Here is a 17,932-nt window from a genome sequence, read left to right on the forward strand (position 1 = left end):
CATTTCCAATGGATTTTTTATTGCCTTAACTATTCGTACTTTAACGTCTTTTAAAAAATCTTTCAATTGTCTAAGACCCTTCACTCCATCGAAGAATCTGTTCCTTTATCGATTAACAGGTTGCACATTATTCAAGTGACAACGTATTTCTTGCTTGAAATATTTTCTTGAAATATTTTCTTGCTTCTTCTTCACCTTTTTTACCCTAATTCATTAAAGACATTTCTTTATCTCTGAATAATGAGAAAGGCCTAGGTCAAAATCATTGATCTGTCTGTTCTTTCCAGGTGCTGACCTGCTAGTTACTTCATGTCTATTTTAAACCTTTGTAGAATTTGGTTTTCATTTGTGTGTTAATGGGTCTATCCTGGTAATAACCATAAAACATTAAAAATTCATACCTTGCCACGCTGAGAGTTTATTGAATGTACGTGATTCTGCACTGGGATGCCTGAGTTTACTTATATCTTTGTGTGATAACATTGAATTAGTATGGAAGTGGGTGATCGCAGGCAAATAGACTGAATCAAATATTGATTGCGGTCTTTATTTGCTTTCCTCTCAGTTCTTATTCACTTATTGTGGAACCTAGTTCTAATTTGAACTGTAGTATACTCAATAATCTTATCAGGTTGATTTGCTTGCCTTGTTGCTCCAATAGAAGTAGAATTCATCTGAGAACAGTTGGAAAGGTAAATTGGTCTGAATGTGATAGAGTATTCAGCCTGCTGTGAATATCTGAGCAGCTAATGGAAAGGCAGAGTGTATCTCCTGCACTTTGGTAGTAAGCCAGGCCCCTTGTCATGACTGAGGATCCAGAAAATAAATTCCAGGTACTCAATCCTGAAAAAAACCAGGTAACATTTAACATTTGTCAGTAGAAATTAAATTCTGACAGTTTCTATGATGCAAACTCCACAACATCAGCTAAATTATCAGTCATTTGGAAATCTAATCCATTTTATCTTGCACAAATAGAAAGGTTTACTCTTCACTTGGGCTTTCAAACTTGGGATTATGGTAAATGGTGATAGATAATAGCTGGAAAGCTATTAAATTAAAGTAGAGAAGCGTCTCATTGTTTGCTCATTTAATAGCAGCAATTTTAATTGCCTCCACCCAGCACAGATAGGTGGCTGTGGTTTGAAAAAGACATTAGATAATGTATTATTGTGTTTACACCAGCATTCCAAACATCTTGGGCAATAGCTTAAGAAAGACAGCACGCATCCTGTCTTCACCACAAAGTTTGTTTTCTTAACGCACTAGTCGCGTAATAACAGGAGCAGGCCATTCAGCCCATCGAGCCTACACTACCATTCAATTAGGTCACAACAAATCATGTACCTCCGTGTCCCTCTGCATATCCCTTGATGTCATTAGACTTCAGTAATTTATCCGTTTATGTCTTGAACATGTTCAATAATTGAGTTTCCACAATCTTCTGGAGTAGAGAATTCTGAAGATTCACCACCATCTCAGTGAACAGGTTCTGGTCATCTCAATCTGAAATGGCCTACCACTTATGCTTAGATTGCATGCTCTGGTTTTAGACTCAACATCCAGGGGAAGTATCTATTTTCAAACTTTACAGGTCCATATTTATCCTGGCTAATCTAATACCTAGGGATCTTTTACAATCTGCCTTTAATCACAAATTTGTCATAGTGCTGGAGGAGGCTATTCTGCAAATCAGCTCTACACCAATTCTGTTTTCTTGCATCAGTCTCCTACCTTTTCCCTGTATCTCTGAACACGATTTCTATCTAAATATTCATCAAATGCCCCTCTTGAAAGCCTCCATTCAACCTGCCTCCACCCTATTTCCAGACAGTTCATTCCATACCCTAACTATCCATTATGTGAAAATGTTTTTTCTTACATAATACATGCTTCATTTACACATTTCTTTAAATCTATTCTCTGTCATTCTTTTTTTCTCTTACGAGCAGGAATACCTTCTCCTTTTCTATCCATCCAGCCCACCCCTGATTTTGAGAGGTCTTACCAAATTTCCTATCAACCACCTTCTCCCGATGGAGAACATATTCAACTCTTATTTCTCCTCATAATTGAAGTTTCTTACTTCTGGAAACATTCTTGTAAATTGCTTCTGTACTCTTTTCAGTACTTTCACATCTTCTCTGCAATACTCCAGCTGAGATCTAACATGTTTCTTGTACAAGTTCAATACCACTTCCCTGCTTTTGTACTCTATGCCCTTGTCAATAAAGCCAAGAAAACTATGCTTCATTAACTGCTCTCTCTACCCATCCTTCACCTTTATGTTCTTTGCTAATTTGATCTTATACTCTCTTTTCTCTTTCCTAATCAGTTTATGGTCCTTATATTTGCTGGGTGTCAGGTTGCTGTCCATTATCAAGCTTACTATTTTTTTCTAACATCTTTATAATCCACTTCCTTTGATCAAATGCAGCCTTTAACTTTTTACAGTAAGTTTACCTTTCCTTGTTTCTTATGTAGAGAAGTAGAAAAGCTATGAACTGTGCAGTATTGTTTGTCTACAGTCTAACTTTAAAGTGTATTTTTCCAATCGCTCATAATCGATTGCCCCTCATACTTTCATAATTTCCATGCTCCAGATTCAAGACCCTAGATTCAAAATAAACTACATCTCATCTTTTATTATCCTTGGTGCATGGGAGCACAGACTCTCCACAGATAACTAAAGATGCAGATACTGCTACAAAAACCACAAAGGACCACATGATCAGACAAATTTAGAAGAATGAAAAGTGATCTCATTGTAACATTTGGATTCTTAAAGGGCTTCACAGGGTAGTTGTTGAGAAGGTATTTCCTTTCATGGGAGAGTCCTAGACCAGAGGGCCTAATCTCAGAATGAAGGGTGCCAATTTAAGACTGAGTTGACGAGGAATGTCTTCACTCAGAACATTGTGAGTCTTTGGAACTTTTGTGACAGACAGCTGTAGGGTGGTGTACTTATGTATATGTAAAGCTGAGATAGATAGATTCCTCATCAGAGGGAGAGTGAACATGAGGAATGTTGGATTAGTCATGATTCTACTGAATAACAGAGCAGGTTCGAGGAGCTGAATGGCCTACTTCTGTCCCTGTTTCTTATGGTTTTATGGTCAGACCTTGAGTAAATGAGAAAGTAAAAGATGGGATGTGGAACTGAGCTCATCAGTATATGAATTGGTAAATAGTGAATAAGCAGATAACAAGAATGAAGTGTACATACAAATATAATGCAAAATTCTATGATATCATGACCACCATTTCCAAAAGACTGCTCAAAAGCAAAGTTACAAATTAGCCTTTTCTCATTAAAGAACAGCAAATCCAACATAGCCAAATTCTTATTTGGTTTCTCAACATACTGTTTCAGATAGCCATATTGTACGCATCCCAGGAATTTATCTTCGACAGCAGTAGTACTGACTTGATTGACCCAGTCTATGTCTATATTAGATTTGCAATTATTTAGCCTTATTACATGCATCTCTAATTTACTGCAGTGCAAGATGGATAATGTCACTATCTGATTTGGTTACTTGTAAACAAATCCCAGTAATGTTTACTAACCCTCACTAATGGGGGTCACCCAAACGGATTATAAATTTTGATCCTTCAGTCCAAGATTAACAGAAGCCGTGAGTTCACCATGATTTTTCCATGAATTTGATAAATGTCAGACATTGAAGGGACATCTCTATAGACCAGGGTATGAGTTGTCTCTGCTTGTGCCTCTGACAACATTGAATTTGTAGGGGTGCTTGGAAGCTCATCTGAAATGCCAGAAAGTTCTGCAAATGGCTGATCATAGTCACTGATTGTTAAAGGTGTGCTTTGCCCCATCAGACCTTTAGAAGAGAGTTTAAGCATTGAATAAGTGCAAATTGTTACAACAAGGATTCACTGATATCCTAATGTAATTTACTGTACTTTGTTCTAACACAGGTAGATACACTTATTATGATGTACAAAACCCATTGCCAATGCATTCTGGATAATGCAATCAATGGAAACTTTGAAGAGGTAAGATTGCTGAAACATTTTGTTGACCGCCTTTGGTTTACATGCTTGAAACAGCTTGAATTGAAAAGGTGCAATACATTTATTTATTATAGTCTATTTATTAAATACATAGTCCCCATTAACAGTTATTTATTCACTCAAGCTGACATTGACCCATTCCTTTGTCTGTCCAACTGTTTTTCTCTCTCTTTGGACTCTATCTCCACCAATCATTTACTCTTCCATCTCTGCTACCCCATTGTGTCCACAAATGCCAACTTTTTCTAGCTACCGTCCATTCTGAAGAAAGGTCACTGGACCTGAAACATTAACTCTGTTTTCTCTCCACAGATGCTGCCCCATCTGTTGAGATTTTTCAGCAATTTCTGTTTTTGTTTGTGAATAAATGTATTGTTTTTGGACTTGGTTTTCAGATTCAGAACTTTTTATTACATTTTTGGCAAGGAATGCCTGACCATCTTCTTCCATTGTTGGAGAATCCTGTCATCATTGATATATTTTGTGTATGTGATTCTATCCTCTACAAAGTGAGTACCAAATAAATAAATCAGAAATAAATAAAAGAAGCAACATGCGTGAAATGTGGCACAACAAATGCCATTAAGACATAAGTTGAGTCTGGATCTCTGTCTGTTTATCCTGGGGATAGAATTTCCATTTGAGTGCAGCCCCCAACCTGAGTGCAAATTGCGGTGTCATGTGATGATACAAATACCTGTCTAAATTAACCTGTATAATTATAACGTAAAAATCTCTGTGAACCAGAACAATCTACCAGTGAAACAAAGGTCCTGATCTTCCGTTCAGCATTGATGCTATGCTCATTGATGCTGCCAGTGAAGATTTCTGTGACTCTCTCTTCTGCAATTTTTCAGTCAAGGATTTCAATCCCAGTTTAAGGATCGAAAAATCATTGCAGTCATTCAGGAGCAAGGCCATTACATGCTTGAGAAGACTGACAAATGATAATGCTCAGTTCAGTAAGGCTGGTCAATTACCAAATCATTGACTGGGTATTGACAAGTGTCAGCATTTCCAGGGTGAATGCACAGATGACTCCTGCCTTTTTGGCCAAGAATTTAATACTAAGCTCAGTGTTGGAAGCAGTTTTGGAGGGTCCCAGACAGTCCAAATCAGTTAAACGTCCTGGGCAGTTTTCACTCAACATTCTGCATGAGGATGTCCATAGAGTCCTGATGTACATCTCGTAACTTTTGTCCAATCTCCAATGATCCAGATATCAGAACATTTGGCAAAATGACATTACTAGCTTGCTTGCAGAAAAAAAAACTGATGGACTTCTGATTGGTAACCTGTGAACTTTATATTATCACAGTTGACAAAAATAGAAGCAGATTAATAACAGTGTTTAGTCCATCATCTATGAACACCTGATTTTAAATCACTGATCACTAAAGCAAATGTTTATTAAAACTTTTCATCTTGTACTCATCAGGACAATTCATAAGAAATACAAAGTAAATGGAAACACCATTTATACTATATGGGAGGAGAGTGCCGATTAGGGTTGACAAATTGACTCTGTTTGAGAGTAGCATTGCTCTGCAGAATGCACCAGTTAGCAGTGACTGACAATTACCTGCCAAGTTTTGTCTATATTTTAAGTCAGGTTAGTTCGCTATAATTGGTGCAGGCAATGCAGGAAGAAATGAGCCAGAGAATGGATGCCGTTCATAATGTTGAGTTCAGATAGGTATAGTACACACACATTTTCTCCCTGCAAAGAACACATCCTAGTATATCAAGATCTGTAGCTTCTAGTATGTACAAAACTGCTACTCTGCAAGCCCAGTTGACAGTCCTAAATTAATTGTCAGCCTAATTATTTGCACAGTCATGATTATTTAGCAAATGTTGTCCAATTGTAGAATCACTAATGCTGGATACGTTATTATGAATTTTGCAACACTGGCTGGTCAAGTATTGACAGTACCTTGCCTGTTATGAAGATCAGTGAAGATAGATTTGTGTTTGTCAGCAGTGGAAAACGCCCTTGCTGTTTTATCAACAGAAACGTCAAGTAAAGGGAGCTAATTGGAAGGTCTTATGAAAGGTGAATTTCAGCACAGGATTGAGCCCATGAAGAAATGTATAGAAATTCTTATGTTCAGCTGCAGATTCTAATATAGGAAATGTAGCAAATGCATCATCTACAGTTCAGAAACTTAATAAAGTAGGCGACGGCCATTCTCTGGTTCATTTCTGAGGACAGTGCCTGACTAATCAGATTCAATGTCTTAATTAAAAAAAAAACAACCTGGGTACTTAATTGTCAGTCATTATTTATTTGTGTATCACCCTTGGCAATGCCTCAACCAATCATACTCCATTTGCCAAGTAATTAACCTCCCATACAGTATAAATGTTGTTTTTCCTTCACATTGGCATTTCTGTGAATTGCCCTGATGAGTGTAAATTGACAAGTTTCAAAAGGGTTTTCTTTGCTTTAGCAATACTCAATTTTTCTACTACCAAATGACTATTAATAATTATGTCAAAAACAAAACTACAGAAATACTTATTGATTTCATTGGTGTTAGCTTGTCATTTCTTGAGTAAATATAATTATTTTACTATTTAACAATTGTATAATATGCCTTTCTGCTTAACAAAAAAGACAAAAGTTAAATTGAGGAGTTCCTTAAACTGTAATAAATGGGTGACTATTCAATTTAAAAATAAAATAAAAAGGCACACAATCGTGCATTAATAATTAAACCAATATATCAAGGAGGACTGTCCCATCACATATTTGGTGTGAAATAGAAAGATGGCACTCAGAATTTAGATACAAAAATTTGTAATATTGAACTGATCACTTGTTGACTTTGCACTCATAGAATTGGAAGACATTTATTCCAGATTTACAGACCATCTTTTAAATTCAACAATTTCGAGTGAAATGAAAATGTCATATTCCTTCATATTTCTCCCAAGGTTCTGACAGATGTGTTGATTCCAGCAACAATGCAAGAGATGCCAGAAAGGTAAGAGCATGTTATTGATGGGAAAATGTGTAGAAATGATACTTTATTATTATTATCTAACTTTGTAAAAGCTACTCCAAAGGATATAATTAATATCAGTCTGCGAAAAATCAATAAAATGTTTTATTTCTTCATTAATAATGTCATTTGTGAACTTCACTACAACAATAACTGAAAACCATTAATTGCACCGCTGTTTGATGCAAATACATGTTTTAAAAAACCTTAAAGGTCTTAAATTCTTAAAGGATAAAGGATTAGATGTTCCAGAATTTGTTGCTTCAATGTTCTAACATTGTTGTCTAGTCACTAAAGATGCACAGTTATTTCTGAAGTCTTGCAGACACATTATACATCTACAGTAGCACCTTGACATACGAACGACCCCATTCACGAACAAATTGGTTTACGAACAGGATCGTGTGTAAAATTTTGCTTCAACATATGTACGAAATTCAAGGTACAAACGAAGGTGAACATTTTAAATGACAATGTGATGTCCCATTTTCGGAAAATTCTGCAACGAAGAAAAGAACAAGTTTCTCTGGATCGTTTTCTTGTGGCATCACCAATCTCCAAGAGACAAAAAAAGAGATAAGACTCCGGAAATACCTGAACAATGGGAAAATTGATTCAGTTCGCGAACTTTTTAGTTTGCTAACTGGGTCCCAGAACGGATTACGTTCGTAAGTCGAGACGCTACTGTATATTTTTCACTGCCTCAGGAAGGCAGCCAACATAATCAAGGATTTCTCCTACCCTGTTACATTGTACACCTTCTCTGCAGCCATAATTTTGTATTCTTCATTCTGTTCTATTATTCTAATGCACTTTAAACTACTACTCTCAAAAGGATTGTGAATCTGTGGAATTTGCTACCCCAAAGTGCAGTGGATGCTGGAACAGTGAATAAATTTAAGAAGGATGTGGACAGATTTTTAATTGGTATTGGGTTGAAGGGAAGTGGAGAGAAAGCAGGAAAATGGGAGTGAGGAGAGCATGAGCTGTGATGGAATGGCAGAGCAGACTCTATGGGCCGAATGGCCTAATTCTGCTCCTATATCTTATGATCTGCCTGTATTACATACAAATAAAACTTTTCACTGTACCTAGGTAAAAGGTATTACATCCAAATCAAATCTAATTTGCTCAGCCCTTTGGGAATGCACAAAAATCACACACAAATGCACCACAGGTAGACTAAATACTAATAAGTACTTTCTGCAAATATATGTGTATGCAGTAAACTACTTAATGATAGATACTATTTCTTGAAGTATAATGGATTTTTGTATGTTTACGTATATTTAAAAATATATTGAAAATCAAGTTGCAATGGGACACAGCACTGTCTGTTACTCTTTAATTAATTATTGTCAGGTTCTGATATAATACTCAGAAGTAATGTAGATTTTAAACTCTGGGGAAAGGTACTCCCATTGTTTACCTTATTCCCTTCACATGTAGTTTAACCTTGGAATATTTCTCATTCCATTTTCCTCTCATGTTTTTTGTGCTTCTATCATATGGTCATAAATGAGAATAGCTCTAACTTACCAGATGGTAAAGGCTGCAGAACACAAGTCTGCTTGCATGAGTTTCCTGAAATACAATTTTCTGAAATGTTTCTTGGTTAAAACAAATTATATTTCTAATCACCAGGGTCAAAACTGATACTCCAAAGAAACATAGCCAATTCCCGGTTTCACAAGTGACGTACATAAATTTGTAAAATAGAGGAGCTAGACTTTTGGGCTGGATGGTGGTATTTCTCAGCCAACAGTTCTTGCTGTCATTAACCCATCATTAACAAACAGATTTGATTTTCTTTATTTCAAAAATATACTTTATTCATAAAAAATATCTTTGTACACATAATCAAACGCAGTTCAATTCTGTACAGTAGGATATCGAGGAAACAAACAATCATTGGAGTTTGACTCTATCCAAACAAACCAAATTAACAAACAAACTTCACTTTGGAGATGCACACATCCATTGTGATGATGTCGTGAGGCCAATGTAAACAGGCACACTCTTCTGCATTTTACAGACCCAAACACAGTGAAGTTGACAAGCTGCAGTTACCCGAAGTGTGATTAGACTGCAGTTTGTCAATTATGATTTAGGTAGATAATGAACTGAGGGTGAGTTAATCTTATTAGTACTGTTTTAGACAGACACTTAAGTAAATTGATTTAGCATTTGTACCTTATTTGCATAACAATAGATACTTACTCGTTAATTCATGATGTGGAGGTGTCGGTCTTGGACTGGGGTGGACAAAGTTAAAAATCACACTACACCAGGTTATAGTCCAACAGGTTTGTTTAGAAGTACAAGCTTTTAGAGTGCTGCTACTTTGTCAGGTAGTATGACACTTTGATCTTTTACTATAAATTCTGTGTCCGCAATCCTGCCCCACTACCTACCTGATGAAAGAACAGCGCTCCGAAAGCTTGTATTATCAAATAAACCTGTTGGACCATAACCTGGTGTTGTGTGATTTTTAACTGAGTTTAACCACGACCTATTTAAAATCATGTCTGGCACTGCAGCATTTGTCATTTGTCAGCAAAAAAGTGTATAAAACATCTCAAATGTTTCCTGCATGCTGCTCTTTTTGCACCCCTCCCCCACCTTTTATTCTTTCATAGGATGTGGCAGTCATTAGCAAGGCCAGCATTTATACCCAACCCTAATGCCATTGAACCAAATAGCTTGCTTGTCCAATTCAGAAAGAGCTAAGAGTCAACCTCATTGTTATGGTTTGAGATTATTAGTAAGGCACACCAGATAAGGATTCCAGATTAGAGAGTTTTTAATAAAAAGCTCCAAGGTTACTGTTATCAAAACTAGCTACCAATTCCATATATATTAGATTAGATTAGATTACTTACAGTGTGGAAACAGGCCCTTCAGCCCAACAAGTCCACATCGACCCACCGAAGCGCAACCCAAACATTCCCCTACATTTACCCCTTCATCTAACACTACAGACATTAGCATGGCCAATTCACCTGACCTGCACATCTTTGGACTGTGGGAGGAAACCGGAGCCCCCAGAGGAAACCCACGCAGACACAGGGAGAATGTGCAAACTCCACACAGTCAGTCGCCTGAGGCAGGAATTGAACCCGGGTGTCTGGCGCTGTGAGGCAGCAGTGCTAACCACTGTGCCACCGTGCCACCTACCCACTGTGCCACTGTGCCGCCCACCCACTGTGTCACCATGCCACCCACCCACTGTGCCAACCTGCTGCCCACATTGATAGAAAATAAATTTTGCCAGCTACTCCACTGGGACCTGAAGTTGTGGACCCAGCCTGTAAGCTTGAGTCTTTGGATTATTATCTAAGTGACATTACTATTGTGCCAACATCTCACCCTGCTTTCATAGACAATCATAGCAAGCATAAAGGATGTAGTGTTTGTTGTTTTGAATAATATCAGTTAACTTTTTTAATTAGTGTTCAATACAGCAAAGGGATGTAGGGAAACAGGCAGTTCTGTAAATTGTTTGATTTTGTAAAATCCAAAAGAAACTTTCTCTAAAGGGTTTAGGACATTATCTAATTCAATCTATTTTTATTTTTCAGTTTGCTAGCAGACATCAGAAATTTTGCTAAGCATTGGGAGCACTGGATGTCTTCATCACTGGAAAATCTCCCAGATAGCCTTTCTGAAAAGAAACTGCCCATTGCACAGAGATTTGTTTCTTCTCTAAAACGGCAAACTTCATTTTTACATCTTGCACAGGCATGTGTTGAGCAAAATCAAATATTTGAATGTTTTCCATGTTGTACTTATGGTTAAGCCAGTCTAATGTATTGTCCTGCTCAGATTGCCAGGCCTGCTTTATTTGACCAGACTGTTGTGAATTCCATGGTGGCTGATATTGAAAAGGTGGATCTAAACAGCATTAGTTCACAGGCCCTACTCACAGTATCGGGTGGAACAGATCAGGACTTTGAACTGTATTCGGATTGTAAGTACATGATACTGGTCATGCCATTTTAATTAACACCTAGAGGCTGTCACAGATAATGTAACAAAAGAGATAAGTATGCACATTACAGAAGCTATAATTCAAGACAAACATATGAAAGCATTGCCTACAATCAATTGATAATTATTCACGCAGGCTTTGAAGCAATTATTCATTTCATAAACACAGTTTGCACTTCTGATATTGCTGTCTTTCAATGGACAGACCTCCCAATGATTGTAGCATCGATCTAACCCTGAGACCATTGTCCCAAAGGAGCCCTCCTTTATATAGATAAGTACTCCCACAAGTGGGTAATATATAGTGACGTATTAGTGAAACATATGAGAGCCTGGTAAGAATTAGACTCGGGATCATATTTTCCCAAGTGTTCAGTCTTACCTCCACTGCCTCAGCAATGACAGTACACAGTCTACTGATGCATATTGATCTCTCAGCATTATGCTGAAGCATAAAGGGCTGAGCAGGTCTGATGGGAAGAACAGACACTGAACTTAAGCACCTTTAAGAAGAGGAATAATGAAGTACTAGCTTTATTCCTGTTTACCGGATTGAGTTATAAGAGTCAGCTTTTCCACATTTTATTTATAACTTATACAAATCTAATACTGGTTAAAAAAAACTGAGTTTCTATATCATTCCTCATGTTTAGTAATATGGGTCAAAATACTTCATTTTAAAGAAGAAAAGAAACATTGAAATCCAAAATCTTTGGGAAAAAGCTAAATTGTAGAAGATTGCAATGGGGATCAAAGGTACTGCTGAAGGCAAGGTTTTTTTTTGTGAAATGAAGGCAGATGGCAATAGGGAATGAAATATGAAGTGATTTCCAGAGAGTAAGGAATTCAGAATGGACCTCATTGTTCCTATCATCCGGGCGGAAAGAAGATGCAAAAGGTTCAATTTTGGGGTACAATTTATACACCTCGTGATATAAAGAAAGAGCAAGCTGGCACAGAAGTCAGCTGTCAACATCAAAACTGAAGCAAGTTATTTCAGAGGTGGTAATGATGGAATAGCATTGATCTTGTGACTAGCTAGGGTGTGCAGCTCATGGAGAGTCAAGCTGAAGACTTTTTTTGAGGAACATTAAAAGGGGTGATTGGGGGATGAGGTAATGTGGTGGTTGATGGTGGTTGGGGGTACTATCATTTAGGTACATCCTGCTGATTCCGGGGGTTCAATGTACAAATTGCATTTTATCAATATGACTACAACCAAATATGCTGCATAAGCTAGAGGCATTGAAATCACAGATCGAAAGAATAGAGCAGAAAATGGAGCTGTTCTATTTTACATTCTGCTCTAGTACTTACAATTTGCTGCTTGAGGACTATTAAAGTCACTTCTTAAAAGTCATTAGAGGTAATGTCTAGTTCCATGTTTCCGTATCAGAATGGTCTGTTTTTGTAGATCAATTGATGCTTTGAAACAAGTTCGATTCTGGAGGAAAATGATAGAAACTTGGTAACATGGGAGATTGTAAAAAGTGTTCCAATGGAACATCTGTAATCACATTTGGTATCACCATATTTTAGAGGCATTATACATATTAGACAAAATCTTGCACGTTGGTTCCACATTCCATTATTAATGCACAAGTTGGCAAGGAAATGCAGGAGGTTAAGAGATGAGCCTTGAGCTCAATTCTGCCGATCTTGATATATTTATATGATAGATAGATCTTGAAAAATGCAAAATATTTCCAGTATTTCTAATTTATTTGGTTTACCAGCATTTTTTTTAAAAAGGTTCATTTGTGGGATTTGGCTATTGATGGTGAGGCCTGCATTTATTCCCATTTGTTTGGAAGGTTGGTGGTGAGCTGCCTTCTTTAACTGCTTTAATGTGGTGCAGGTACACCCATGGCACTGTTAGGAAGGGAAATGCAAAATTCTAACTCAGCGGCATTGAACGAATGGCAACAGAATTCCAACTCCAGATGATGTATAACTTAGAGAGAAACTTATAGGTTGTGGCATTCACGTGGATCTGCTGCACTTGTCCTTCTAGAAGGTAGACTGTGAGTTTGGGAGATGCTGTCAAACTGGTAAGTGATTGCAGTCCAGCAATGGTGAGAGAGAGAGTGAATGTTGAAGTCGTGCATGGGGTACAAAGCAAGCAAATGTTTGGACTAAGATGGAGCTGAGTGTCCACAGTATTTAGCTTTGGCTACGTAATTAGAAGGTAAATTTACAACCTTTGCATCATAGAAACAGAATGTCACCTGTTATTTTTAAGTACTGAATTTCCACATCAAACTGACTGCAGGAAGTTAGGTCTGGAAATTTTTAATGAGGATTTTTTTTTCATGAGCAGTCAATTGTTAAAGTCATACCAATGTACTCATCCCAGAAAGGGACACTTTAAACTCTTCTCTCTCATTCCTTCAGTAACAAATTGTAGTTAGAAATTTAGTACTTTGTTTTGAATTTTCCTTTCTGTTTTCACTCATAATCAAATCTTTATCTTCACCTTTATGATTTAATTCTAAATCACCCACTATAATTCATCCTCGTCTGTCAATCCCAAATTCTAAATCTTTCTGATGACCCATTCCTCTTACCACATAGTTATCATTTCACTCTTCCAGAATGTTACCCCTTGAATACATGTTGAGTTGGAAGTTGTATCAATGATCTAGGCCCTATTCATTAACATCTGGCCGATAAATTAAACCTGAGGTTGAAAGCTTGTTAAATGGAAGTCCAAGCAGTTTGGAAAGAGCCAGCCTGTGAGCTTCTTGACCTATTGCTAGTGGAGTTTTGCTTTTTGAGAAGCTGTCAGCCAATCAGTGGGTGACAACTTCTGCCTTCGAAGGACCAATGATTACTGCTCAGTCTTCAGGCGATCCACTGGTGAGAGGGTAAGTAGTTTTCTTTTGCCTGTTATGGGATGTGGGGTGTCATTGGGAGAGGACAATCAGAGGTAAGTACAAAGGGTGTCTTTCAGAAGCCAGATTGGGACAAATGGAAGCCTAACCCTTGGCTAGTCACCCTGTTTTTCCAGTCTGGAAAGCAGTCTTTGCAGGAAATCGGGCTGGTGGTGAGTTGAGGCCTTTAACTGGCTATTAGTAACCAGTTAAAGGAAAGGTCCAAAAGACCTTTCTTGACCAGCACTTAATTGATGGGGTCATGGGAAGGGAGTAAATATTTCTCCAAGACAAACTTGCTCATTTCTCTTCCATCTTGCCATCTCCTTCACCATCTCCTGGGGAGGAAAATTTTACTCGCTTTGTTTAATACGCGTCAGCTTATAGTTAATCAAAAGTCTACTTAAGCTTTTAATCTTCTGCTGCCATTTGAAATTGAATGGTCTAAGTTTTCAAATAGTTAGAGCAATCTCACATTTTCCTTTTTTACATGCTAGATGACTCTATTACAGTGTTTCAAGAATTGAAAGACCTGTTGAAGAAAAATGCTACAGTGGAATCATTCATTGAATGGTTGGACATAATAGTCGAGCAAAGAGTCATCAAGGTATATTTTTGAAATGCAATATTTGTATAAAACTTAAAAGCAAAACTTTTTAATGATGGATATTTTTGTCTAATGTTGTGACTATTAATTAATTTTTTAAGCCAAGTAAACAAAATGGAAGATCCCTTAAGAAGAGAGCTCAAGATTTTCTTTTGAGATGGAGCTTTTTCGGAGCCCGAGTGATGCATAATCTCACTCTTAACAATGCTTCAAGCTTTGGTAAACATTCACATTTTCGTCTTTTACACAGTTCAATATTATATTTACTTACATTTAAAATTAGGATGAACTGCACAGTAGTGAATATTTCAAACTTTTTAACTGAGGTATGATTCTACTCTGAGATGGGAAGACTGCAATCAGAAAGTGAAGAATTGTTGGCATAGAAAGATCAAACATCTCAAGCTGCAAGTGTAGAATTGTTGCTGCTTGCTCGATTACCAGTTCAATAAATCACACCAAATATCTTCTTTAAAGTCACACAACCTCGGGTTACAGTCCAACAAGTTTATTTGGAAGCATTAGCCTTTGGAGCGCTGCTCTTTCAACCACCTGATGAAGGAACAGTGCTCCAAAAGATTAGTGCTTTCAAATAAACCCATTGGACTATAACCCGGTGTTGTGTGATTTTTAACTTTGTCCACTCCTGTCCAACGCTGGCACTTCCAAATCACAAATATCTTCTTACACAGTTACATCATTTGATTTTCCTCATCCAAATTTGTTAATGCCTTGTCTTTCCTACAACTTTCAGGAATGATGACAAATAAATCCTGGAGCTATAGTAACTGTTTGATGAACAAAACTCCAGAATTTAATAATCGTTACAACTGGTACTGAAGAGGTACCCCAATGGATTGAGAGCCAATCCTATTAGGATTAGAAAATTTATAAGGAAATAAAAGTCTGGCATGCAAAATTCTCCCAGTTGATAATATCAATGCTAGATTGAGTAGAAGCGCAACATGAGATTACTTGCACGGTGGCACAGTGGTTAGCACTGCTGCCTCACAGCGCCTGTAGACCCGGGTTCAATTCCCGACTCAGGCGACTGACTGTGTGGAGTTTGCACGTTCTCCCCGTGTCTGCGTGGGTTTCCTCCGGGTGCTCCGGTTTCCTCCCACAGTCACAAAGATGTGCGGGTCAGGTGAATTGGTCAAGCTAAATTGCCCGTAGTGTTAGGTAAGGGGTAAATGTAGGGGTATGGGTGGGTTGCGCTTCGGCGGGTCGGTGTGGGCTTGTTGGGCCGAAGGGCCTGTTTCCACACTGTAAGTCTAATCTAATCTAATCTAAAACCTATCTGTCTCTATTCCATCTGCCACTTCACTTGTGCAATTTTATTATTGTAGTGATACAAAGATTTTCAGTACATTAGTGTATGTAATTTTTCTTTTTTGGTGTTGTTAGAATACACCTGATTTGATGACAGTGAAATGTATTACTGACTAAACACAGTAAGTGGTAAAAACAATGACTGCAGATGCTGGAAACCAGATTCTGGATTAATGATGCCAGCAGAGCACAGCAGTTCAGGCAGCATCCAAGGAGCAACGGAATTGACATTTCGGGCAAAAGCCCTTCATCAAGAATAAGGGCAGAGAGCCTGAAGCGTGGAGAGATAAGCTAGAGGAGGGTGGGGGTGGGGAGAAAGTAGCATAGAGTACAATAGGTGAGTGGGGGAGGGGATGAAGGTGATAGGTCAGGGAGGAGAGGGTGGAGTGGATAGGTGGAAAAGGAGATAGGCAGGTAGGACAGCAAGTGGTGGGAATACTCAGTGGGTCAGAGAACATCAGTGAAGAGAAGAACAGGTTTAAGATGCTGTGAAGTGCTACGTTGTAGCACCATTGAAGCTGCTGCTAATGAAACCTCAAAATGTCGGACTCCTATCTTCTGGTCACTTCTGTCGTTATGTCTGTCCTGTGCTAAACTTTGTGAGGGCATGAGTAGTTTGGGGATTGGAGTGGTAGTGAAGGTGGGGGTGAGTGGTGCAGTAGGGCAGGATGTGTACCTCATGCTTTGATGTCAGTTTCTTGCTCCCTACTTCTGATGAGTGCAAGACAAAATGTACTGACTCCGTGTCTCCTCTTAGCAATGTTTGAGATCTGTGCTATGAACATTTTTTAAAAATTGTACATCTTTTATTGGCTACCATGATGTGTATTTTACTATTGTTCAAAATGTATTTTTATAATATATATTGTAACTGTTGAATTGTGAAACAATCAAAATTTGTACCTATCTGCTGAATGATTTAATAATGGGTGTCATTATATATGTATGTGCAGTTTTCATCTGAAGGGGTCAACGAGTATTACATAAGATCAAGAATCCTGACAGACATGCTAACTTCCACATACAGACATCATCTGTTGGGTGTGGTTGGAGTTAGCTGATTCTAACTGTAGATCAAAACAGAGGCAGGAATTTAAGTTCTGACTGGGAATAGAGCTTGGCAGAAGTTAAATATAACCCTGTCAACCTCAGTTCTCCAGCTCTGACCCGCCTGTGTCTTTTTGCTGAGATCAGATCTGGGGCTGGGAGAGGATGGAAATTCTACCCACTCACGTTGGGTGCCTGAGTCAACTCAATTAGAGCCTTTTGAGGCACATTAAGAGACTGAATCGGTTTCTGAGTTTGCACAGGGAACAGGGTCCAGTTCATGTTCTTTAAGGTGACCTCACAATAGCAGATGAATTGCTAGCATTCCAAGCAGTCTGAGAAACCACCAGTGTCTGGGTGCAAGGGCAGGCAGAAGCCAACCTTATGGAGGCCTGTTGGGTTCAAGATACATTTTTTAAAAATGTAAGATTTTCCATGGTTGGAGAGAATACCTCCATCCTAAACAGCTCACTCCCTTGCTCACCCTGCTACTCCTTTGAGGCTGGAAAGGCTCTGATTGAACCTCTAGCTTTGAGAACCTGTCCAGCGTATTTAATCAGATGGTAAACCTGTCTCCAGCTCAATGAAAGGGAGCTCCATTGATGAGTACACCTTCTCCCTGGGCACTGGTTCAGCCCCTGGAAACTGTTACGTCCCCATCTTTGCCCTGCGCAGGAGTGTTCTGCCCTGAAAGGATTTGTTGGTCTGCACACTGAGCCACTCAGGGTAGGTAATGGTTTCATGTCCAAATGGTGGCCACTTGGCAGGGCATGAAGAACAACTACCACTGAAGAATAAGATAAATACTTTCCGAGATGATTCAGCGCTCTTCTATTTCCTGAATGGTGAACTAATATTGGATCGATCAATTACTGCACTTTCAAAAATATTATTCAGTGTACATCTCACCACAAAGTGTTGTTTGTAATTTGTCAGATGTAAATGAGAGACAGAGACTCCTTGTTAGAACAGGCATCTAACATTGGTTTCAAAAATAATTCAGAGCAGAGTGCCACACAAATGAAAAAGCAAAG

The 17,932-nt window shown here is 38.2% G+C and overlaps 1 protein-coding gene across 1 annotated transcript in view; it reads left to right on the forward strand.

Moving 5' to 3' along the window:
- The window catches only part of rfx6 (regulatory factor X, 6), an 83,527-nt gene that overhangs the window by 31,076 nt on the left and 34,519 nt on the right, over window positions 1-17,932 (forward strand). The window contains exons 8-14 of the mRNA XM_060854823.1: window positions 3,946-4,023; window positions 4,437-4,550; window positions 6,982-7,031; window positions 10,631-10,790; window positions 10,875-11,019; window positions 14,410-14,519; window positions 14,621-14,738. Of these exons, the coding sequence (XP_060710806.1) occupies window positions 3,946-4,023; window positions 4,437-4,550; window positions 6,982-7,031; window positions 10,631-10,790; window positions 10,875-11,019; window positions 14,410-14,519; window positions 14,621-14,738 (775 nt within the window). The remainder of the gene's footprint in view (window positions 1-3,945; window positions 4,024-4,436; window positions 4,551-6,981; window positions 7,032-10,630; window positions 10,791-10,874; window positions 11,020-14,409; window positions 14,520-14,620; window positions 14,739-17,932) is intronic.

This window comes from Hemiscyllium ocellatum, chromosome 3 (assembly GCF_020745735.1).
Source record: "Hemiscyllium ocellatum isolate sHemOce1 chromosome 3, sHemOce1.pat.X.cur, whole genome shotgun sequence".
NCBI lineage: Eukaryota > Metazoa > Chordata > Chondrichthyes > Orectolobiformes > Hemiscylliidae > Hemiscyllium > Hemiscyllium ocellatum.